Source organism: Erpetoichthys calabaricus, chromosome 1 (assembly GCF_900747795.2).
Source record: "Erpetoichthys calabaricus chromosome 1, fErpCal1.3, whole genome shotgun sequence".
Taxonomy (NCBI): Eukaryota; Metazoa; Chordata; class Cladistia; order Polypteriformes; family Polypteridae; genus Erpetoichthys; species Erpetoichthys calabaricus.
In genome coordinates this window covers 103,693,819-103,721,015 of record NC_041394.2, presented here as the reverse complement: position 1 = coordinate 103,721,015, position 27,197 = coordinate 103,693,819, and the positions used below count along the sequence as shown (strand labels likewise).

The 27,197-nt window shown below is 36.8% G+C and overlaps 1 protein-coding gene across 1 annotated transcript in view; it reads right to left on the bottom strand.

Moving 5' to 3' along the window:
• Positions 1–210: 210 nt before the first annotated feature.
• The window catches only part of fbln1 (fibulin 1), a 132,606-nt gene continuing 105,619 nt past the window's right edge, over positions 211–27,197 (bottom strand). Inside the window, exons 15-17 of the mRNA XM_028804590.2 lie at positions 16,340–16,482; positions 9,152–9,280; positions 211–900 (exon numbers count right to left, since the gene is read on the bottom strand). Coding sequence (XP_028660423.1) covers positions 761–900; positions 9,152–9,280; positions 16,340–16,482 — 412 coding nt within the window. The 3' untranslated portion in view covers positions 211–760. The remainder of the gene's footprint in view (positions 901–9,151; positions 9,281–16,339; positions 16,483–27,197) is intronic.

The following is a 27,197-nucleotide window of genomic DNA, read 5'->3' as shown; positions in this document are numbered from 1 at the left end:
ATTTCAGTAAAAGTGATTGAGAAAGAGTAATGCACGGATTCATCATAAAAGGCTACAGTGGTCGGCACATTGCTTTTTTGTCAGCCGAAACATCACCGTTATGCCTGTCTTGTCATTAGTTGTGTCTTAGCATAAATGTAAGCACAGTAAGAAAAACATCTTATAAACATCTATAGAGCGTGCATAGAAAATAAAAGCAATTTCGTTGTTTTTTCATTTTTAGAAATGTTAAATCTGTAAATATTTAGTATAAAAAAGCACATTTTATATTGTATATGATTTTGGGAAAAGAAACTAGAGGAGACTGGAATGGTTAGAACATTTGCTAGTTATTCAAAGGTTTCGTAGGTTGGCACCTGCCATATATGTATGTTGCCATTTTAGTACATATTTATGAAGTTTTCAAAGTTGTCTTTGTCAGATAGGTCACAGTAGGCATGTTCAACTGATTGTTAATAGACTGCATGTGAGAGTTTTAGAGAGAAAAATAATTACCCTATGAAAAACAAAGCCAGAGCCCACCTTGTAAATTTTAGACATTTTCTGCAGCTCTAGATCTAAAACGGATTTTGAAGTATTGGCAATTTCACAATTTTCTTCTCCACATTACAATATCTCATTTACCATACGTGATCCAAGGGTATGATTATGTTCAATAAAATGCTGCAAGCTAACCTTAAGTTAGTCTGTTAATTACATGTTTATTTTCCTGTAACTGTAAAGTTGCAGTAAATAATTTCATAATTCTATTTTTTTCTTATTAAAACCAGTGCTCTGAAACAAAGATGTGAACGTTGACGATGTTGCGATGAGAGACGATTCCTCTGTCAATAAAATTTGTAGCAAGTTTCAAAACAATTTCAGCTGGTCCAACTATCTGCTTCACCTGGCGAACAACACCTGAGGGAACACAAACATAAAAAGTTGTTAAGAATGAACTCCAGGCTTGAACATAATTACATCCTTTTAAAATATCAAAATGAACAGAAAATAAGTAATAGTTCGAAAGTGTATTTTTACTCAACAGTAATAGAAGTACTGCTTCTTTTCATTAATCCCATCTATTCTTATAGTTGTTTTGCTTTTTTTTCCACTTCCTTTAGTAGCTAATACTGTGAACTGACAGTTCCAGCTCATGGTCAGCTTTTGTCTACTTTTTGAACTTTTTTCTAAGTATCTATTTTTCTCCCTCGCCTCAAAGATATACATAGTATTTTCCACCGTGCAGAAGTATGAGTGAGTGTACTCAGCAATATACTGACTTGTTTCAGCCCAGTGCTGCTAGAACAGACACATTGCCTTACAACCTAATAATTTAGATGGTGTGCTTAGAAAGTCAGTTATCTATAATTTCATGAAAAATATAAAAACAAACACTTTGCATCAAGTTATTTGTGAAATCTCCATCATACTACTTTTTCAGTGGCATTCATTTATAGCATTTATAAACAAAATCTTAGTGAGTCAAGGTTCAGCTGTGGTGAGCAAATGAGACCACACTGTGACATCCCCAGCAACTCAGTCGTAATTTCCTGCGACTAGCCAGGAGAAAATCAAATACTTTTAATTTTGTCAAACATTCTAGGGGCAAGCGTGTGTGTGTGTGTGTGTGTGTGTGTATGCGAGAGATGACAACTTATAAACACTCATTCTGAACTACCTGTGTGAATGAGTTTGCTCTGCGTGTACTGCTGTGATTTTCTCTGAGAATCTAAACAGTATTTTTGCAAACAAATGCACGTGTTTTGCCTGTTGTGAGCATATAACTGGATGACTTGATGTGTGGAGTGTGTGACTTGCATACCACCAGATTGTTTCCAAGGATATTTTTATGTTGTTTGCTATAACCCAGAGATGGCCTTCATAGACATCAATTCTATTAAAGTTCGTTGTCCCCATTCTCAATGAAAACCTGAGATTCATTTTTTTTTTCTTGTCCATCACTTAAAACTACATGGGATAAATTAGATATGAAAACAATATAATTTTTGTGTAGAGTACTCCTTTAAGCAAATGAAAATTAATAGGAAGTTCATTTTGAAATAATGAAAAAATAAGAGAAACTTGTGCAACCTCCATTTTACTGTGTAAGAATTTAGTATTTGGAAAGTATCATAATCTGGCTTTTATTTTTAATTGTTTTTCCAACTGTTCCTTTGCCTCCAAAAAAATCAAGGATAGTTTTAAGGGTTTTGTAGGTCATTTTTTTCATGTACTCTTAAAATTGGTGAGCATTCTCACTGCCAGTTTTGGATAGTTTTCTTGATGGTTGCTATTCCGTCTGTATGCTGGATCATAGGCAGTGTGCAACACGTGATGTTGTTGCTACAACAGTGTAAAGGTCAGCTTTGTGCAATTCCTGGTTGTCTAAGATTGAGTTTATAAAATGACAATTTTAACATTTATTGTTTACAGTTTCTTTTGGTTACATCCCTCTTTGTCTGACGTATGTTTTGTGATTTGGCTCTGGTTACATGTATCCTTTTAGCTTTAGTTGACTGCATGGTTTGTTGACCTAGATTTTTGCTACATGTCCTGAGCTCTGTTTGCTCAATTATTGTCTTCCTGGTTACAACCTTGGCTTATATTTTTGACCCATCCAAACCATCTTCTGATTCAATTAACTCACAAAATTACTGTCTCCATACACATATAGTACAGGTAGGATGCAGCTGTGTACATAAGGAATGTAATAAAGGCTTTGATATTGAGTTTCTATGTCAGGCGTCAGCAACCTTTTCTGTATTAAGTGTCAATTTACAGCATGCCAGTGGCCAATAGTACTGTATATAGTTTGTTTTCAATTTGAGCATTCCAGCTGTACTATTAATGGCAAGTTAAACTCATCTTAATTATTATTATGTATTACCGGGTCACACATAGCACATATTCATATTTACTATTAATGTGCACTAAAGAGCAAATTGGACTTAGTTTCAGTCTGATCCCTGTCCCAGTCTTTTACATCTTAGTTGTGCTATGTCTGACATGTAGAATGTTAATTTCAGCTTCACCCACCCTTCTGAATGATATGTTATAAGTTGGCTGTGAGATGAATTTAACACTACTTTTGTTGTAAAAAAAAATCTGTTTGCACATACAGTATTAATTGATTCAAATGCCGAGATTAATGCAAAGTTCATCTTTTCAAAAATTAGAATTTTTTTGGGGCAAACTCTCCCAACAAACCACAGTAGTAGTGGCCTGGTCAGTGTTAGTGTTTTTAAGTGTTTTGTGGAGTTCTGTGAATTTATATGTCCACAATGATAATGTTTTGAGCTCAGTCTGCTGCATTTCAAATGCCTCAATCCCCATCCACTGACACCAGGTTTTTCTCTTTAAAGTTTCCTGAAATAATCAAAAAGAAGTGCCTTCTATGTGTCAAATAAAGCTAACATTGTTTGTCTGTGCCTGTAACTATAAATTGAGTGTGTTAAAATGCCCTGCAGTGTCCATCAAAGGCGTACATTTTTGTTGCCATCACTAGTCCTCTAACTCTGCGTAGTTCAAACCCTTCTCTTCTAAAACATGTAGATCACATCAAAGCACATGAAAAAACACTCTAAAACTAGAGCCATCTCACAGAGCAGTGGAGAGTCAAATGCTAGTAAACACTGTCCATTTCCTCAAGTAGTGATCAAAATGATAAGAAAGATAACCATTCTAATAGCTGTGTCCTAATGAGCAGTCAAATCAGACTGCAATATGTTGTCACATAGATTTTCCTGGTAAATAATGTAATGAAACTTCATGAATGGGTTACTGATCCCATTGGCAATTAAACTCACAAACCCCCTCAGTTTCCACAGCATCGCAGAGGCACCATCAGTTGTACTGACAAATATTTTCTTCATGTCTATACCACTTCCTTCAAAATGGTTGGTAAAAGCCCTTGCCACCTCTTCTCCTTGATTAGTGACATACATCAGCCTAAGGCTACAGTATCTTGTAACAACAACTAAACGTGAGATATCATTGATGTGACACTTTCGTCCACAGCCAAACTGAGACTTGTGCGTCTGTCAGAGCAACCAAGTCCTGGAAATAAAATTTTTCTGCCGTTTCAGAAATCAACTGCTCCACTTCACCATTTTGCACCATTTTAACACAAGGCCATGTCAATTAGGTGGTTTTGGTAATCTGCTGCTGTTGTGCGTGCAATAAGAAGTGCAAGCGTCAAAATACTTTTCTAAAGCATTACTTTTATTTACTGATTTAATCTTTTTTGAATTACTATAATAAACTTTCATGACACTACAGAATAGATAATATTTAACAAACTTTACCACAGTTATGTTTTAATGAGAAATATCAAATAATTTTGTAGAGGTGTGACTATTGATCTTTTGGGTGCCACCAAAAATGCCTTAACTTGCCGACCCCCATTCTATGGTGAATGGGTATAGTCATCTTTTTGCATAAGAAATAGATTTGAAACATTTTGATATATTGTTAAAAGACTTTCTAAGTGTTTTAGCGATCCATATGTAAAAAAGAGATGGTTTTCCCATTAATACACACAACCTCCTTCATACTTATAGCCCTGCTTGAACACTCACCCTGTCCTCCTAATTCTACGTAATTTCAAGGTTTATTATAATTATATTTCAGTCAATCTTTTTATATTGAACCATTCACTGTGAATGCAGAGGAATGGTGCCCTAAACATGACTGGAATCAGCGCTCTGACCCTGGGCTGGATTAGACAGGTTCAAAAACAAAGAGGTAGATGGCATTCATGATGCACGCCTCCTCAAAACTCAGTACACATACAGGATGGATCCATGACATTTTTGTACTTGTTATATATATTATAGTAAACAACTTTTAATTCAAAACAGCCCCCAAAAGCCATTTATATAGCTCCAGTTATATAAGTTGAATGCTTAGTTCTCACTTCACCTTATCTTAGTACTGTATTTAAAACTGGAGAAAAGCCAACAGTTGCAGAATGCCAAAGGAATTTGCTGGAATCACATTTTTAAATTAACATGAGGGTAAAGAATTACAATGTTTATACAGGCTGTCATCAACTTGTTTTCTGCAGCAGAGTGGTGACATTTCTTCTCAGTGCTTTGCAAACAGATAAATTCTGTTCATGGCAATGGAAATCACTCCTGCTATTTTTACTCCACCCTACCTGAACCCTGATGAAGAAGAAGTGACAATACCCATATTCAGTGTCAAAGAAAACACAATTTCTACCACCTTTTACTTTGCTGTCATTCATTTCTATAATCACAAACATGTCCAAAGAAGCTTACATAACAAAATTCATATATTTAGTTCCATTACAAGGTCAATGGGAACCAGTGATATTAGGTACAAGCCAAAACCTATACTGGTTGGGAGACCAGAGTCCACCACAGATAACATTCAAGAACAATTCTTTGTTGTCTCATACTGCTTCTGAGTCACCAGTTAACCTAATGGGTTAACTTTGGGACAACGCAACTAGTGTTTGTGAAGAAAACAGATATAGACACAAATAGGTTATGGAGTGCTGACTACTGTGCTACTATTTTGCCTCAGTTTTATCCTTGAATGAAATTATCACAGAAACTCCTTATTGTGTTCAGAAGAATTACTTATGAGCGCTACAAAAATCGTTTCATTGTTTTTGTCTGTCACCTCCTGACTTGCCAGTACCCTCAGTTATAAAGTATTGTTCTACTCATCTTGATGTTTAGTTATGCAAAATGTCAAGATTTTTGTGGCCCCCCCCCCTTATTTGGCCGTATAGACCTGAAAAACAGGCCATTTTTGCACCATATTTTCTCCCATAAATTACACCAGGGGTGCCCAATACGTCGATCGCGATCAACTGGTAGATCAGAAAGGTAGTGCAGGTAGATCGCGTTGCATTCAAAAACATTTTTTTTAAATGTTACTCTATGATATATCCTTCCTATGGCATTTGCCACTTGATTGACATACAGGGCGGCCAGTCTGAGATCTCTTTTCTTCTAACACACTGGTCATCCCGCACGCACGATCAAATGCGCGAGCTACTGAAAAACTTCGGCTGTCTAAGTGATCTAATTAGCCTTCCAATTTATATCAACTAAAGAAGGGATTTAAAAAAAAGGTTTGTTGTTTTAGGGGGGGAGGGTATGGGCTGGATGTGGAATTGGAAGAGGATTTTTTTTTCTGACAATGTCACAATCGAAGTGTGTTTGTCTGATCTGTCAATCTATTATTGCAATTCCAAAGAAGGAAAATGTGGAAAGGCACTTTCGAACTGTTCATAAAAACTACAAAACTGACTTCCTTCCAAAAAGCGATCTGAGAAAGAGAAAGGAGAGGGAACTAAAATCATAGTTAATCGGACAGCTGTCATTTTTCACTCGGCTGAATTCAAAAGCAAAGGCAGACACACCGAAGCATCGTTCTGGGTGAGTCACTCGATCATTAAGCATAAGAAGTCCTTCCAAGATGGAGAGATGATAAAAGATGCCTTCGTTGAGGCAGATGGTTAGGGAGAAATTCCTGCTGAGATTTCGAGACCCCTGGTCTGAGAAAAAGGAGTTTCTCCTTGTCATTAAACATGCAGAATACAAGCAACTTAATAACGATCAATGGCTGCTAGACTTGGTATTTTTTTTCCGATCTGACCAACATGTTGAATATGCTTAATTTACAAGGAAAAGACAAAACCATGGTCAATATGATTAGCTCAGTTAATGCTTTCAAACGAAAAATGCAACATCTGTCCTCAAAGCTGCAGAGCCTTGATTTGGGGAACATCTAAAACATCAGAGCTGGAGACGCAATGGAAGATGTGTGTGCAACTTTATTTTATGTATAAAGTAGACTCAATATATATATGCTGTATATATATATAAACATTGTGACAGATAGGGACGCTCTTGCTCCCATGAACCCTCGGACACCACGCCAGACACCAGGTAAAAGTCCAGCTATTGAATTTATTATAATAATAATGTGCACAAAGCACCCTCCACTACACAAATCTCCAATAAACAATATTCAAATAAACAATCCTCCACTCCCAGACCCTTAGCCACCCTGCCTCCCAACTCAGCTCATTGTCTGGGATTTCCCATAGTCCTTTTATATTCCCTGACCTGGAAGTGTTTCCAATCCCTCAGTCTATGTGATCTCCTATCACTTCTGGGTCAGATAAAAATCCTCTTCTTCATCCCGGAAGCACGTCATTTCTTCTGCCTATGTGACTGGGATGTATTTCCGGGGTGAAGGGAAAATAGTCCTTACTCCTCCAATTCCCTGCTGGCATTTGGGGCACTTCCATGCTATCGGGAGGGCTCCACCTAGCGGCCTGGGGGTATTGGCCGGGATGAATGGCCAGCCATATCCCACAATATATATAGCATTTTTAATGTAGGTAGATCATTTCAACCTGGTCATTTTAAAAGTAACTTGCAAGCCGAAAAGTGTGGGCACCCCTGAATTACACCCTTATGATAAAGAGTAAATCGATTGGTGTCTCAACAACAATGATCAGAAGGACTTGAAGTTGTGTATACAACCTCAACTGACCCTGGGAGTTTGATACAAGGAATACAAGGGGTCAAACTTATTCCTTTTCACAAAACTTCAAAAAATGGCAATCAGTAATATAGAGATGTAGAGTGTTGTTTTATTCTATTTTGAAGTTACTGATCATAAATATGATAACATTTTTTGATATTTGATTCCTAACCCTTGAAAAGCCACTCCCAAATGACAAATTTCAAACATAAGCATATGGGGTATATTTTTAGACTATTTCAAAGTCAGTGGTGATGAATATGATGAAATGTATATAAATGATATATGTTATGTTATTTTAAAATTTTTGATCCTTTATTGGGGATATAGCCATCTATGGACCTTTATTAGAGAGTGAAAAATAATAAATTTATATTACCATTGTGAATAGACTGTTAAATATTTAAATTGAAGCACACATTTTAATATTTCAAATATATGATGCATCTATTGTTTAATATGTATTTTTACCTCTTGAAGTATTTCATTTTTATTTCTTACGAACACTCCAAAATAAGGCAGCTTACAATAATTCTGATTTTTATTTTTTGCAAAGCTAGCATATCAATCTAGTGTATTAAAAATGTTTATTCATTTATCAAAATTACACATTTTCCAAAAAAAAACCCCTAATGTTGCACTTTGCCTACCATTATATTGAGGTTAGTATAAAAAGTGGAATTATTTAGATGCTAAAGCGTGTAAAAACAGAACAAGTATCCATAGGTTCTACTTTCTTAATGCATTATTACAAAGAGCACAGAGCTTGACACATGTATTGCCTGGGATAAGCAACCCATCACAAGAGTAACACAAGCACACTTACAGAATGCACAAGATATTTATCTAATTTATTTCCGGTAATTCTAATTATTTTATTAAGTATAAATGACGTCACCTAAAAAAATTAATAGCAAAATATGAATAGAAAATTCCCAAATAATGTCATAGCTGCACAAGACAGCATTTCCTCTTTAGCAGTCCATTACAAAAAGCATATACTTGCTCAGTGCCAAAAGGACAAAAACAGTTATGCTTACAGAGTGGGAAATCTAAATGTACATGAACACAGGACTATAACACAAATGTCACCCTGGAACCCAAGGAGTGTGATGCATTGTATTAGGGAAACATTTCACCAAATGCCACCATGACATCATGTGATGTGAATTTGTTCATTTTCTAGGTTTTTGCTTTTCCCGTTAATGTATCTGGACATGCTAGAGCCTATTCACATAGCTTTGGGCACAGGGAAGGAACCAACAACAAGCCAGTCAAGGCAGACTTTCACTAACTCACATGCAGCTAAATGATAGATAACTGTTAACAGGAATGTTTTTGAGGTGTAGGAGGAACTCATAGTACCTAGATGTCCATCATAGTCATGAAAAAGGCATCGAGTTTTACATAGTGGCTATACTAGAAATAAAATTTAGGTCCCTGAAGCTGTGAATCAGTCTTGGCAACAAATAAGCTGCTTTATTAGATTTTTTTAAAAAGAAAGCTGCCAGCTTTTCGATAGATACTATATATGCTGTTTTTTAAAGAGTACCAGGTTATTTCTATGGCTGCTACAACTGTTCTTTACACGGTAGTGTAATTATTTTTTAACTAGATAAAGCCACATTAGAGAGCTTACCCATTATGATGTTGTTTTCCACTCGCTTGATGACATCAAAAAAGTTGCCTTCGTCTCCTTCCACAATATTAAACACAATCTCTGATGGCATGGGCAGGTGACTGGGTGATAACCTAAGAAATATGATCTCTGTAAAATAAAAAAATTGTTTTTAACATAATATTCATAATTTTACATAGTTCATATAATATCATTTTTAGTGACCTCCTTCAACCCTGTAATTGAATTAAGTGTGTTTGAAAAGTTTCCAAAAGAAAAAGACATCAACATGTGGTTAGAATGCAATTTCTACAGCCTTAAACTGAACCTGCACCCGTGTGATGAGAGGCTGCAGCATTACTTGCTTGTATTTATGACTAAATGATCAACAAGCAAATATAGTACTTTTAATAAATAGTCAAATCTACATTCGATAACTACAGCAACATCATTATGAATTTATAAAATGTATGCATTCTGTAGCAAGCTTTTTTAGGAACATATATACAATGCAACATAACAAGGTTCATATTAAGTTAATATTTGAAGCAATAGTTAGAAGTGGACTTTGGTACACTCTATTCAACTGTATTCATCAAAATCTGTAATAAAATTAAACCATGCGTTGCTTTGTATTAAGCAATCAAAAGAAGATCAGGCATGGTTTTGCTTATTCTAATAAAATTCTTTATTTTAGGATGGAGGATTTATTAGGATTTTTTACGAAGGTCATCTGTCCTCCATAGTGAAAGTATTTTCTGCCGATTCATAAATAGTTGGCCTTCAAAAAGGCCTCAAAATAAATCCTTTTGTTTTTAAAATCCCTAGATGGTCTAACAACAATGAATCATGCAGACTAGAGCTGTTTCTGGAAATAAAAATCCTTCATGAACACATTTTAATGCAGGTTCAGATTCTAGTACTTTATGTGCTAAATCTTAATATTGCCTGGTAGCTCTGTTGCTGTTATTATACATGAGGTTCCTGAGGTCAGATTTATAAACCTTAGCATATGAACAAACAACAACAACAACAACATTTATTTATATAGCACATTTTCATACAAAAAGTAGCTCAAAGTGCTTTACATAATGAAGAGAAGAAAAATAAAAGACAAAATAAGAAATTAAAATACATTAATTACAACATTAATTAACATAGAAAGGAGCAAGGTCCGATGGCCAGGGTGGACAGAAAAAACAAAAAAAAACTCCAGAAGGCTGGAGAAAAAAATAAAATCTGTAGGGGTTCCAGGCCAAAAAGAGGCTTGAAATTTGTGTATGCATGCAGAAATACAAAAATCCTCATTTATAAAAGAAATCTTGACAGGAGAACGTGTATATTTACAGCCACTTTGACCCATCCATATGCAACATTTTAGAGCCGCTATTGTAATATGCATTAATGTGACAAATATATCAAACCTCAAAAGTAATCAATGTGATCTACAAACTGTATTTTAGTTCTCTTTAAATTGGGCCAATGCTGCGTATTTACACTAAAGAACTTTTTTTTTTCCAGTTTCGGCTACCTGTATTCACTTCTCAGGATTAGAAACCAAAAGTGCAGCAGAAACAAAGTCATGATTCATTCCCTGTGTACTGAAACCCCTAAATGTCACACCCTAAAGCCTACTCATAGCCTAGATATTTGGCATATTATGGCTTGTTTGACGCTGCTTCAAAACTATAAAAATGGTCATATACAAAAAAAAAGTTCTTATGGACACTCACCTATACGTTAACACATATAAACTTCTTAGGGATGTTGGAATAAACTGAAGTGCCCAGACAAAATCTCAAACAAACACTATAAGAATATGCAAACCCTATTTACACAAAGATTGAAAATTAAATTCTGACCTAGGATGCATTCTTAAAATAATAAATACATTACGTTATTAATATTACCCAAGATTTACAAAGTGGATCATATATAAATTGTAATGTTTCCAAGAAATCACAACCATCATTAGCCTGATCACCAATAATGGGGAGACAACTTACAGAACAGAGGTTGTATATGCTGATTCAGTGGTACAAGACGAACAATCCCCTCCTGATGTCAGCAATACCAAGGACACTTCAGGACGCATAAGTCAGACCACATTCGAATCCCACTTACATCGTAGGGGATGCTGCCGAGAGGCTGAACAGTTATACATTTCTTGGCATAACCATCACTGATGAATTGAAGTGTGCACAACACATTTTGCCACTTGTCAGAAGGGTTCACCAGTGCCTCAGCTTCCTAAGGAAAGCTCAGATTATCTGTTTGTTCTTATTAATTACTGTAGGTACACAATCCAAGTCCTACAGAGGATGCTGAAGGCAGCACATAATATTACCAGCACCCAGCTTCTTTCTGTTAGGACAGGTAAAATACTTGCTGCCTTAGAAAGGCAACAGTATAATTAAAAACCTCAGCCATTCTGCCCAGTTGTTTTTCTCACTCTGTCTTTCTTGAAAACGGTACAGAACCATTTCCACTCCCACGAGTAGGGATAATTTCTATCCATAGTTCATTAACTTAATGAACAACTAATCATAACAACAAATATTGTCTCTCTTATTAAAAAAGTTTTCCATTGTGTCTGTGTTATTCAGCCTTGACCACTCCCCTCCACACCACCCACCCAATCATTACTCCTACTGTGCACATCCCCTCTCCTTACCACCCTCAGTGCTAACTTGCCCTTCAATGCAGTCGGTTATAATGGCAAGGTAGAAAAGCAAACATTGGAATTTAAATTGCAATAGGAAAAAGAGCTACAAAAGCTGATAATTAACGTTGAACAAAAGAAAATGAACAAAAAACAGCTGCATACAATAAAAATCAAGAACAAAGAAAATCGTCCAATAAACGAAAAAGAGAAAAATATCCTGAACAATATGCAAACAAAAGTGCAAAAAGGCAATGTTCATAGAACATAAGTTAAAGGATAAAGGGTAACACTTTACAGTGTAATTATGGACACTTAATGTAAAGTGTTACCAGATAGGGTAATTCATAATATTATTTTTGACAAGGCATTAATGTAATTTCATTTTTTATTTACTTTTTATTAATTTTATTACATTTCACCTTTTTAATTCTACTTTTACTTTTTTACTAACGTTTTATTATTCATTGGTGTTATAAATAGACAATTGTAGTGAAATACTCAAGTAACTGATTGTCTATCCGTAATAACTAAGGAGCAAACTGTCTTCATCCCGCACCCCGCATTCCTTTCAATATACCACCTCTTTAAATACAATCGCTTTCTCTAATGGAAGAGCGCCTGACACCCTTTGAGTGGCTCAGCCGAGAGATAGCAGGCACCCAGCACTAACCCCCAGGGGTTGGGAAGCAAAGTGAGCAGGGGGGGCCGAGCCCCCTAGTTAATATTAAAAACACTACATATTTATATAAAGATTAGCAATAATATGTTTTGAATGCCAGAAAAGTGGATATGGATGCAATTCCCTCTTTGGCTTTTTGAGGAGACTCAAGAACAATACTTCCACCCTGAACCTGTATAAACTGAGAGCTGTCGTAATTGCCTGCCACCTTTTGTGTAAGCTAACTGTGGCCTTTTAGAGGAGGGTAGAGGAAGGTCATGCGAAATATACAGTATGGCACCCACCCCCCCACCTGTTAAGAGGACTTACCCCCTTGTCGGACTGGCCACTGAGCCAACAAGGGCACAGCTGAAGGAGTTGCACTGTGAAGGAAAACATGGATAGACATGCATCCTGTCCAGGATGAACACCATACCCTGTCTAAGCCAGAAGGATGGCATGGTGTGCCAACATGTGTGGAATAGAATTCTGGCTGGGTAGAATAGAAGATCCTTACCTGGCCAGTGGGCCAGTGTAATGGAAGTGGCAGGGGAGACAGTCTGTCAAGGCTGTATTCTCTCCTGACACTCTAGGTGGCAGTGCTCCTCGACTGGTGCTCAAATACGCTTGCCCACTGAGCATACAGGTAACCTTAGTTCCGTTGGATAGCCCTCCTGTTTTCCATGGGTGTCATCAGGGAAAGCTACAGGGAAAGAATATCTCCACCTTGGGAGACTTCCACCTGACCCAAAATTGCAATGTCATAACACCAGAAGAGTACAAAAGAGTACTTAGGTCCAGGATAAAAAAGGTTACTTCACCTTACTTGGGGGGACTGGAGTTGGGAGGTAATGAACAATGTTTGCGTGGAGAACACTAAAGGAAAATAACTGGCCTTGCTTGTGATTGTACTTGTGCTTCAGAGGAAGAGCCTTGAAAAGGAACTTTATATAATAAAAAAATATACTTTGTTTGCACCGTTGACTGTGATTGTGCACTTATAATAATAATAATAGTAATAATGATTATAATTCTTTACATTTATGTAGCGCTTTTCTCACTAATTAAAGCATTTTGTGCTGCATGCAGGGAGGACCCAGGACGCAATTGTGTCTGGAATCTGGGGTGTCCTCTAGTCTTATATATCTAATATATTTCTGTATCATGCACACAGCAGATAGAGCCTTGCACATGGGTCAGACCTTAAACTAGTAAAGTCATATTAACTTATTTAATAATAAAAAAAAAAAGATTAATTGCTATCTGTCACGCTTGAGGAGAAGGTATTTTTAAAAAGCGATGCTGGAACATCTCTAACATTGTACAGGACTTTGATGTCAAAGGAGCCCCTTGTAATTTTGATCTGGTCAGGAGCTCCTCTGTAGTTAAATTACTGTAACTTCCTTGACTGCTGAATTTGCAATTTCAATGTTGTAGTTTCATGTGAATAATTGCACAATTAATCTAAGTAAAATATAAAAGTAATTCATAAATTGTGAGCTTGTAAAGATAATTTTTCTGTACTTTCCATATTTTTATTCAAAAACCACTGAGGTTATTTTACTAGGAAAAAGTCTATTTGGTTTAAAAACATGAATTTGTACATCTATTTTCTCAGACATTACCGTAGTTAGATGGTATAATATTATACAATTAGGTGCAGGTCTGAGGTGCTGTGGTTTTAGTTTCTGCATGGCACAGCTACTTAGTGTTCTCCTTTTTAGTTTTTACTTTTTCTTATTTGCTTTGAATTTAGGATTTTGAGTAATAGTGTTAAATTAATAATGTGTCTTTCATAAAACTATTAGTGGCTTTTTATCATATACAAGTTCCATATTTTTTTCAGATTCCTTACAGTTTTCATCCTATTCATACAACTATGATCCTAGGACTATTTAGATCTCTGTTAAGAATAATATGATAATATACATTTTCTTGATGATACAGCCATATGTTACCTTTTTTTTTCGAAATTATTTTGTTTCCTATTTACCTTTTTATGTTTTACGTTCTTTACAACTAGAAACTGGAACAGCATTCATAATGTACTGTATTGAGACATCATGTTGGATAATGCAGTTCATTTGTATGAAGGAAGCATAATTGCTCAAAATAAATATTGTCAAGAAAGCTGTTCAAGGTCAAATCTAAATGTATTGCCATTTTTACAAAGTACAATAAACCTGTTAGTCTTCCACACACTAGTGACAATAATATAATACAAACAACAGAACAGCAGAAACTAAATGCAGGAAACACTTATTTAGTTGACAGTAAAAGTATCTCTTAAGATAGCTTGTTGTGCAAAATACTAAACAAATAAAGAAAAAAACTTGAGCCATCAATATAAACATCTTTTATTACACCTGGCCAGTGGAGCCATGCCATGTGAACAGTACCGTTCGCTAGAGCATGACTGTTTAGTAGGATTAGTGAAGACATCTTCTGAAAGGAGGATTGACACCTACTGTTCAGCACTGATATTTTCTGTCTCTTGTGGAAAACTGTGGTGATAACCTTATATAGACCACGGCTGATTTTAAATCAGTGCAACCTTTTGGATGCAAACTTGAGGTTTTGAGCATAGCTGTTTATATGAGGACACAAGCTCTGGTGATTCTTGTACATGCCATTAGCAATATAAACTAGTAAGTTTTGAAGTTTTTGAAATAAATGCTATAGCTGTCTGTATCACTACCAACTTTAATATTAAGTGGTCTGGTCAAATACAAATACAGGACTAGGTACATTTTTTAAAAACTAATAAGGTTAATATTTTTTGGATAAGAAGGAAATGAAACAGCTATTTTAAAACTAGAAGAAAATATGACATTGTTCAGGTGGCTGATGACAATGTTAAATTGCCTTTCTGTATTTAGAATTTCTTACATTATGGGACACATGTTGGAGATTTACAGAAGGGAAAATGTAATTAATACCACTGTCACGTATATGATTATACAATTAAAAGCAGACAGGGTTAAAGTAGAAAATTAGGTCAACTTCAAGTCATAGTTAAGGTGATTAGTGTCAACCTATGTTAATTTAACTGCATTACAAACAACTCTTACATTTTTACAAGCTCTCCCAGACCTGCTCAAGCTCTGATGAGGAGTCTTTTCACACTTGGCATAACCCCAGTTGTTCTTCAATGGTATTTAGGTTGTGTGTAAATAAAATATATATCCAGATTTGCCCAATGTGCGGTGTGGGGCTTACTATTTTTGTCCTATGTTAACTGTTCACTCCCAACTGTCACTGCCACACTGTTACAGAAGGAAAAGAGCAGCAAAGTATTCAAGCTCCAAATATAAACCCAATACTAGACTTGACTAGACTATGACATTTGATATTAAACCACTGTTCTTTAACAATGATCACAATTAAATTTCTTGCTGGTAGCACACCTTGCTCATACCATCATTTGGTATTCTTATTAAGGTTTTCTTTACGAACTGTATTTAATGAAATCTCTTTTCAAACTGAGACTTGGGGTAAATTACTTTTATGATGATGTTAAAATCTTAGTTAAAATCTTTGATTAGTTACTTGTTCTGAGAGAACAAATTGAGGAACTTAATGACATGTGGGTAAAAACTGTCTCTGAATCTAGTATTGCAAGTGATTGTCAGAAGGGAGTACGAACAAAACTGTCAATGCAGGACAGCTGAGGACTTTAATAATACTATTAGCCTTTCTAAGATAGCATGTGTTAGCTATGTCCTGTGTTATAATAATACTTTGTACTAACTTCACCACCCACTGTAGTGCTTTGTTCTCTTGAGCTGAGCAGATGCCAAACCTGGATATTGAGAGGCAAGTGAGGATGGACTCTCCTCTGCACCTATAGAAGCTTGCAAGTGTACATTATTTGTGCTTTACTTACCTTCAGGTCTGAAGAAGTCTCTGTATGTTGGTAGGGAGATGACCGTGTAAGAGATTGTGTGGACATTATTCATAATACAGCCGATATCATGAGGCTGGCATGACTTGATGCAACGAATCGATTCAACCTTTCCATGTTGCAGTCTGTGAAAAAGATCAACATCAGAAGAATATTTATTAAGTGCATAAGTGCATTGTTTTTCCAAATATCTAATTTCTAGTATAATTGATAAGGCTAAAATCCTGTTGAATAGCTCAATACCTTCATACAATCTAAAGATTTATGGAAACTTGAAATAGTTGCCAGCAAAATTTTGTGATGGGGATATAAGAAATGGTCAAATAGGCACTGAAAATACATAACCTGAGTAGGGGACGGGGCTACAGTAGAAGCAGAGATTAACTTTGCAGTGGGATCTGAGAAATATGCTGGCTTAGAAGTTTGAACAGCACTACTGTTTCTTAAAGACTATTTTAAAATTATAATCTGCCACCTTTCAAAATAAATAAATAAAGCAACTGACAAAATCAAAATCTTAGAACATTCTCAGACTGCTGTGATTATCTGTCTACATCAAAGGCACAACAGAAGTGAGCAATACAAAAGACGGTGACCGAAGAATGCAGTGACAAATAAGCAGAGAAGAAATGTGTGCAGTTGTACTTTGACTCAGGTGGCATTATTTAACACCCCACCCCTGACTGGAAAAGAAACACCTTACACACTTAAAGAGACAACACAAAAGCATTTAAATTACAGAGAAATACCAGGCAATTGATACTACCACATTACATGCAACCAATTGCAAAAAGTCTAAAAATGACTTTTGCCCATATGTTACTATAAACTGTTATTAAGTTGGACATATCCTGATCTGAAAACTCCAGGCCCTGAAGGGAAAGCATTTTAACGATCACTGAAATCACAGAAATATGGAAAGACAGATAATTGCACACAAAAGGAGCAAATGTGGCTCTGCACAATGGCTGACCCTGCACTCTGACCTCCAAAGGTCATGCAAAAAGACAGTTTTCCCTTGGGGATTAATAAAGTATATCAAAACCCAAATGTAAAATTACCCACTGTTAAGGGCCATGGGGAATGGTACCAAACCAACAAGCATGCTCATAAGCACTGGGATGAATCACACTCATCTTGCCATTCTCATTCTCCAAGTGCACTCAAGTTGATCACAGGCCATACTCCATCACATACTTGAGGCCAGCTCCTCATAATCCTTTATCTCACACGTGAATCATCAGGGCTTCCCCCTCCTGCTTTCAAAACTGCCCTGCTGCCTGCAGTTTTTTTTTACCTCCCTCCTGTTGCACAGCTGAACCTTCAACTCCCGTCAGCCACCCAGTGGTATTTCTCATCTAGTGTGATCTTCTTTCTGCTACCAGAAACATCAGACAACCAAGTCATTGTGGTGCTTATTTTAAAGCAGTCAACCACTGCATAGTACACCTTAGAATAGTGTAGAAGAGAAGGGATGCCTCTAGAGAGTTTACTGTCAATCAGGTAGCTGGTTCTACTCTGTCAGTAAAACTACAGGTGCCTGCCCCACCTATCAATAAGTGCTTCAGTCTGCTGCTGCTACAGTATCCACAGTCTCTTTGAATGTAACAAACATGTCATCTCAAGGCAGAAAACTTCAAGTCCAATTAGTATTGTGTAGATTTCTGTAGATGTGCTGAACTTAGTAACACTGGATATTTTATTTCTGCAGTACCTATTGGTTAATTTAAAAAACATCTAATTTAATTAAATTGGAAACCGTTCATGGTTTAGTTCCTGCTTTTTGTCCCATGCTGCCTAAATAAACTTCAGCCTGAATTATAGTAATGTAAAAAGAAGCTCAGAAAACAAATGACTAAATATATCTTTAGTTCAAGGTAAATGTATCTTCAGTATGCTAGCAGTAGGTTAGGAAAGGCAGTAGCTTTGGAACTAAAATCCTTCTTGTGCGTAAATTCAAAACTTTAATATGCAGTACTTAAATAAAGACATTGTGTGACTTCAGATGCCAGCTTCTTCTACGGGTGTATTTCTTTCTATATAGACTTTCTTCTGAAGTCACATTCTCCTTTAACAGCAAGATGTAAATCACAGTATTAACTGACATATTTCAAAGGTTTAACAACTTCATTAAAGAAAAAGAACCATCTTTAAAAATACTGTAAGATGGATTTGAGATGTGAGTTTCTGAAATGGTTCTTTATAAACCAGCCAGAGACAGACGTCTCTTTATTCTGTCGCTCGCTTCGCTAGCTCTGGAATCCTGGAATTGTGTCAAGCAGTTGTGCGACCACCATGAAAGCAAACCCACACATACACATGCACACACACACACACACACACACACACACACACACACACACACACACAATCGAACACACAAGGAGCATACACGACATAAACCCAGAAGGCAAGACCCATGAAGTTATATTAAAGTGTGCCGCACACCTCCCAGAGTGCAGACCAGGAACTGTCCTAACGGGTCCTTCAGTAAGGTATAAACCATATACTGTACTGTGACACCCATTCAACTGCTCCAGGTTGTTCTGGTTTATGCCAGTTAATATTTTCTCTCTTTTACAAAATCATCACAATGGCAGAACCTTTATTGGAAGAACTGACCAGACATTTCTCACCTTGTAATGATTAGACATCCCTTAGTGATCAAATAAGCCAATCCTAATTTTGTCTAATGGGGGAAAAAAAACTTTTTCTCCAGGTTTTTTTTTTTTTTTAAACTTAGAAAAAGGCACTCATTACATACTTGTGGATTTATTTATAGCCTATATTTTGTTAATGCACAAAAATAAACTTTTCAAAAGACTATTAATTTTCTGGATCCTGCTGATACCTGACCACAATTTGTTCAGACCACCAGCCAGACCAAGACTCTTGGTAACCCCAGGCGTAACCAGAAAAGATAACATTTCAAGGGCATCACCACTAAAGCCCAGAGCAATGTAATGCCAGAGGTATGAAAATAAGCACTGATTTGTAACTTATTTAAAGTGCAACTTTTAAAATTTCAGCTATTTTAATATATTCTTGTGTGGTCCTGGTATAGTATCATAGCTAGAACTATTGTAGGAGTCATCAGACCTTCAAATGTTGGACCAGACTTAGGGCAGAGCAGAAAGTTAATAAAGACATAAATATCAAATTAATTTCACCAAAGGGAATCCTTCATGTGCTTTTACTATTTAAGCAGTGTCTTTCTAGGATTCCTTGGCTTTTGCAGATTTCAGTTTGCATATAATATTTTTGAACTATGCTGTCATCATAATTTCCACATTACCACAACCATTCCATGTTGGATCACCCACCTATTAATTTATTAATTCTGCTTGGATGAATACTACACATACAGGCACAGTGGTTAATGATGCCATGTCACACCTCCAACAGCTTCAGTTTAATTCCTTGTCTCGTCATTGACAATGTGGAATTTATATGTCCTTCCTGTGTCTGTGAAGGTTTTCCTCAGCATATACCAATTTTACTCACACATCCTATTGGTGACTCAAAGTTGGCTAATACAATGTACTAGTGCTCCATCCAGAGGCATCTCCAGCCATGTGTCCTGACCTTAACAGACTAGGCCAGGGGGGTCTCAAAGTTGGTCCTGTGTGCCCACTGTGGCTTCAGGTTTTTGTTCCAACCAGATTCACATTCAGTGAGAACAACTGAAAACACTGATCTCATTTAAATAGCTGCTATTTTGTTTCTCCTGTTCTACATTCAAAAAAGCACAGCAGCATGATGTTTACATTTATAAAACATTTAGAAATATTTCTGTTTTTGCTACAGATTTAAATGCTACTCTCTTTTGTTGATTTCATTCTATTTTGCCCTTTTTCTGTGTAGTTTGCTCCTTTCATTGTATATTAATAATGACAATTAAAAATGAGCAGAGCAGACACCCAGGTAAACAACACTGAATAATCAAAGGCTGCAACTCCTTTAGCGTCAGACCCACTAATTAGTAAATAATGGATTAGTTAAACAACTAGAACTCCTGGAAAAGTAAAATGAAAATCAAGATGAAAATATTGTTAAAAAGAAAAAATACATTATTCCTATATAACTGCTGATTACATTTTAATACTTAGTTTTCTAATTTCTATAATGTTCCCAAACCACAGAATCTAGGAAATAACAGTTCACTTAATTAGCCCAGGAGTCCAATTAAAAACAGAAGATGGTTGGAACAAAAACCTACAGCCACATTGGGTCCCCAGGACCAGGTTTGAGAGCCCCTGGACAAGGCCATAGTCCCATATGAATTGGTTTAAGAGGGTTTGAAGATGTTATGGCATGCCAGTGCAAACATGACCCAGTATCTTACTGTCTATATGGAGATTGCACGTTTTCCCCGTGTCTGCATGGCTTTTTCTCCAAATTATCCTTTTCACCTCACATCTCAAAGATCTGCAAGTTATATAAACTGGTGAGAATAAATGGTCCCACTCTGAGTAAATATAGGTGTGTGTTTATGACAGTGACTTGCTATCGTAGGTGTAGCTTGATTTTGGTTTAAAGATGGAATTTTGATACTTGTACTTTCTCAACACTCCTAAACTTAAGTCATAACCATGCCTTTGCTCCTTTCCTACCAATACATGATTCAGCTTTCCATAACTTAAAGAAATGGATTAAGCATAAGTTGTCACACAATTTCAGGGTGTGTCAACTTGTAATTCCGCCCCAAACAATGAGTTGGCATTGCCTTATACCTTTTCTCTTCACCTTCCCCCAGCAGATCTGGAAACCAACAAATCAAGGGCAAATGATAACACTTCTGGTTCCAGGGCCCCTTCCATCTAACCACCTTCATAACTGGCACCACTGCCATCTTCCACCAGTCTAATGTTAGACTTGTGTCTGCAAAGACATTGCTCACGTTACACGTTAATCATGTTTGTTATTTTGTTACACAATAAACAGGGTGTGCCTGAAGGAGCCCCAGCCTTTTATGTGTGTTCTTGTTCCCTTTTACAATGTGGATTGACGGATGGGAATTTTTTTTTCCTGATACATTTTGGATCAATTAAAGTAAACCTAGATCAAATGCCTGCTTTCTGTACATCACTGTTGGCCAATACTAAATTGTACCCTTATTTCTGCCATTCACATTTCAAACTTTGTTTCTGGCATCTATTTATTTTATTAACTGCTGTGACTCCTTCTTCCACTGCTGTTCTCCTTATGTTACAGTATATTAAAAATGACACAGACAGTCCCATGCCCTATAGCACACTTTGGCAGCTCACAGTGTGTCAGCATGCCAGCCTTATTTCACTTTGCTGATTAGCCAAAGGTTGTTTTAGCCAGTGCCAATTTAACATGGAAATTTTCTATTTGCTATCTTATTTGCTATTTGCTATTCCATTTGTTATTTCTATTTGCAATTGTCTATTTGTGGTAGAGTACAGAGAATTTGAGATGACCATTTCTATCTCTAAAATTGCCAAGGGTACCACATATACTGTAGAAAAAGCTCTGAAAGTGTGAAAAAAGCACAAGAGGCTGACCAGTTCAGATCCTAATTTTCTTTAGAAAGCAGTCATTTGGGCAGCACGGTGGTGCAGTGGTAGCGCTGCTGCCTCGTAGTAAGGAGACCTGGTTTCGCTTCCCGGGTCCTCCCTGCATGGAGTTTGCATGTTCTCCCCGTGTCTGCGTGGGTTTCCTCCGGGTGCTCCGGTTTCCTCCCACAGTCCAAAGACATGAAGGTTAGGTGCATTGGCGATCCTAAATTGTCCAGTATGTGTGCCCTGCGGTGGGCTGGTACCCTGCCCAAGGTTTGTTTCCTGCCTTGCACCCTGTGTTGGCTGGGATTGGCTCCAGCAGACCCCCATGACCCTGTGTTAGGATATAGTGGATTGGATAATGGATGGATGATGAAAGTGTTACAAAAACAACAACAATTATCCTTTTAAAACAACTATCAATGCATAGTCTGGATAAAGACAACATTACGAATCCCAAATATCTTGCATCCTTGGGTATGTGAGCTACAACATAAGAATGTGATTATTCTCAAGTTGTTTCTGGTGAAGTGCCAAATGTTAATCGAGTGATGGCATTTGCAAAAGAAGTCCCTGACGTCACAAAGCAAACATCATTCCTGCGGTTTCCTCTCAGTAAATAGCACAGACAGCCATTTTAAAGTTGAAAGTGTTCACAATGTGCTTTTGTTTCATCTGCTGTGGTAGCACAGGGCCCTAACTTTTTTTTTTTTTTTACTGATTTAATTTCTGTGACCACTGATGTGTTTGAAAAGGGTTTTGATTGTTAGCTGTGGCTCTGTGCTGTCCTTAGTCTTCCTGGGTAAAGGACAGTCATGTAGGGTGGAAGTGGAGGAATCCCAAGTGTGAAAGCTGTAAATTAAGTGTCAGTTTGAATAGAGAAAGTCAAAAAGGTCTCACTCTTGCTGCCAACTTGTAATTCAAATTCATCCTCATCCAATTACATTTAATTTTTTTAGACTCAGAAATGAAAGTAGTTTGAGTTGGGTTCATGTCTATGAAATGCAGTGGCACTACTTTGCCCTAAAGTTATTTATTTAGGAGTATTTGTCTCTTGAACCTTATATATATTTAGTATCCATGTAAATTTCATGCTTTCAGTTTTCTTAGTTTATTTTCTTTTCCAATTCAGGATGCCAGGGAGACACATCCAATTCTAGAAACGTCAACCACATCACATGAAGCCACTCAATGGGGCAACAGTCTATCACAGGGCAGTTTCTGACTTACTCTGTTTAGATTCACTAAAAAATCTAACCTGTACCTTTGTATTATGGTAAAATGCAGCATACTTAGAAAAAAGAACATAAAGAGAACATGTAGGCAATTAGCAGGCCACAAACCTAATCTCTGCTCACCAACTTATATATGTGTGCACAGTGCATTACATTGTGGAGTTGGCTGAGAATATTATTAGCACAAAGGTTTTGCTGAGCCAGATGTGTAATATATACGCCTGGAGACATCCATGAATGAATTTTGCTTAAAACTCAGTGGGGACAATTAGATGGCTCATCGAGTGTCACAGTTCTAAACCAATCAATGTCGCATGAAGGCAGTGCTCAAAGCAGTGACAAAGATTTCAAACTGCAATGAATAATGGTGCTGTTGTTAACCTGGCCTGGCAGAGAGCACGTTTCTGATTACAATAAACTGTCTGCAGTTGAAAAGTCTCCCCTATTAAACATATAAATGTATGTTGCATCTGCAGAAAGCACACTGCATGTGTTAAAAATAGACATAACCTATTGTATGGGAAAAACCTTTCTGTAACATCAGATTATATACATTGGCATTCGAAGACATCAATGGACTAGTGGTAAGAGTGAACAATATGTTGTCGCATCTGCTGTGTGTGCTTTTGTGTTGTTCACAGTTATGATAACAGTGTAGGAGTCGATGTAAGGTTGAAAGAACTGGCAGCTTTGTTTGTGACAATGTGAATTGTAAAATATGCATCTGAAGTAAAAGGTGTGTCACACCTTGTCAAAAGTAAGTAAAGAGGACTTCCGTTGAGAGAGCTGATAATGAAGAGCCACAGGAGATGCAGATTTCAGTACTCAACACACTCAGATCAATAAATGTCCTTTATGAAATCAGCAGTAGGCTGCACAGCATCCACCTTCTGACTGCACATCTAAACGAATAACTAAAGGAAGTTAATATTACTGACTAATTAGAAATGCAAACATGCCATTCCAGAATATAGCCACAGTGTTAAACTATATTTTTGATTCTAGCACATACAATCCAACAATATAGCATTATGATACAACCTTTTTTTCTGTCAAGTTGTTGAAAAGACCCCTAGTTGGACTGTGGAACCTTGTATTGTTCCCTTTTCCCCTTCCATTTTTTACAATAACTTAAGCATTTAGTTCTGATTTTTGGCCGTTATTATTTGTGTCTTCATTTGGTAACTGTCTATTTGGATTATAATTCAGGTAGTCCATTTTTCCTTCTGTGTTTCAAAGACTTGCACATTAGGATAACTGGCGACTCTAAAATGGCCTGGAGTCTGTAAAGTGTATTAGCTTAGGGTTAGAGATAAAGTTAGTGGCATGCCCTGCAATGAAATGGATCTCCTTACAGGGTTGATTCCTACTTTGCCCCCCATGCTCCTAGGTAAATGGAATTCAGTATATCATTGGATTTTGAATGAAACTTTGAAATATGTACTAGGACAGCCTACTTGTTATGTTGATTAGGGTAATCTACTGCACCAGGTTATTAAGGAAATTTACTTCTTCTAATTATTCCTACTTTTTATAATAAAGACATTATTTTTAATACATTTAGGCTTATTTGGACAATTTTATTCTCTGTGAGAGTAGCACAGAGTTGACCCTTTGGGTGTCTGTTGATTCTAGAAAAAAGAAACAGGACATCAATCTGTGCACAAGGAAGTTGAAGGCATTATAATTAGATTAACGGTAGGTGTTCAATGAATATAATATGGTTTTCTGTATCCCTATGTGGGACTAGATGTATGGATGGGTGGATATCATAAAATCAACATTCCATTTGCCTCAAGACAGTTGATGTACGACATACAACTGTAAACAAGTGTTTACAAGTAGCACAGTTATATTACCCCAAGAACATTTACCATCTTCTCATGATGGCCAAACCTCAACTAAAAACGCAAAATTCAGTACCAACTAAGGGCTCAGAGTAAAATAATAAAGATTTGGAGAAAATGTTCAGGTACAGTCTTTAAAGATGAATACACTTCAAAAAATTCTCAACTCTGTGCAACTTTACTCTTGTGTTTCCACCATACAGTGTTAAGTACTCTGGCTACCTTCAAGACCATAGTGGAAAAACAAGTTCACAAAATGATTGGAATGGATGATTTGGATTCCAAGCTCTCAGATGTGAGAATGCAGATCTTTACAACACAGTTCTGATGATCATAATGTCCAGTAAAGTATTACATCGACTCTTAAGCTGAGTATTAAAAGTGAAATGTTTTTTAAGGTGACTCTAGACTCAGGAGGACTTTCCTTTTACTTGGCAGCCCAAGGACATCTACTGGTGCAGATGTATTGTTAAATGGCTTGGAAGAATACTCCACAGAATGAAATTTATTAGCTATTTTCCATTTTAGTCTTGCTGGTCATACTGAACTAATTGCTTTATTATTGGTGCCACACCCACCCCAAATCCACTGGGAAAAAAACATTTGATAATAATAACTAGCAACACACTTTTAAATTTGAGTTTCTTTTGAGCTCCATTTGGGACATGTCCACAACCCTTAACATACTTTATTGTCATGTTGAAATTTTGCTTCAGGCATATATTGAAACTCAGTTAGTGAAATATTCACCCATTGACACCACCTCCAGCTTACAAAAAGTGCAAAATGAAGGCAGTTTCTTCAACTGTGGAAATTTATAAGCACATTCAATCATTCATTTGCCTCAACATTATCAACATTGTGATCCTTTAAGGGAAGGACATTTGAATTCTTCACTTACAACTCTAGAGTTAATTCAAAGCAGTGCAGCAAGGATCATAACTAAAAGTAAGAGTTATGACCATATACAATAACTGCAATTATTACACTACTTCACTGGCTTCCAATTAAGTTTAGAGCCAAGTTTAAAATCATTCTTCTCATATATAAAGCTGTAAATAGTTTAAACAGAATTTACTAATTCCTATAACTGCAGGTGCACTTTGTCATCCTAATATTCAGGCCTTCTTAAAATTACCTGGAAAAATAGAACTAGAGGAAGAGGCACAGCCTTTAGATATAGGGCTTCCAAAACCTGATATGGTCTCTCAACCAATATTAGAGAAGCTTCTTTGGTCTCAGCGTGTAAATAAAGGCTGAAAACTCTGAAAAACATGGCATGCTGTTGTTAGAGCTGCTGCAGAGTCTGTTCAAATTGCTTTCTCATATTGTTTTTTGATGATTTTTTTTTTGTCCATTACTGAATCTTTTGCCTTGTATTTCTTTGCAAGGCATCTGTGGTCACACTTGGCCTGCCTTACAGTGTATATTATTGTCCTCTGTAAAGAATTCAGTGAAATTCAGACTTGCACGTGCTAATCGACCTGTAATACATTGCCCTTCTCAGGCACCTTGAAACTTCTGTTTTCCCTATCTGAAAAATCTCCTAACATAATTATTTTAATATTGTAAACACAATTCATGTTGCTGCTTTGCAGCTGCAAGAGACTGGGCTTGAACCCTGGGAACCGCTGGATGTCTTATATTCGTATTAAATTGTTGTCATCTGCCTTCATAGTGATCTGTTTTGGAATGCGGCTAACTTGGAACAATTATATGCTGCTATAATTTGTTAATTTTTATTACTAGGGGGCTTCGCTTGCCAATCCCTATCCCCCCCTGCCCCGCTAGCACTATGCGCCATTATGAAGAGGGGGGCTGAACACACCCCAAGGAGACACGGTCGCTCCTCCGAAACTCCTATTAAACGGTGATACAATGGGAAACAAATACAGTTTTTTTTTACCTCCTCTTTGCTCAATCAGCTGCTGGCTTGCTGCTGCTGCTGTGCCGCGTGATCTGCATCTTCTGGCACTTTGAACATTTAAAAGCCTGTGCAGCAGCTGTCCTTTTGTCTCACTGCCTTGTATCTCTTCTCCCCAAGACATCCTCAAACACTATTCGATCTCTTTTCGCTGTTTTCAATTTCACAGAGTAATATTTTCCATTTGTTTGCGCTAATACGATCTTTACTATCATTTTTTTGAGACTTTCGAATTTTCCTACTTCCATTATCTCAAACCTGTTCTGCATGTGTATCGCACCAACGCTTTTGAATTCCTTACGACGTTCT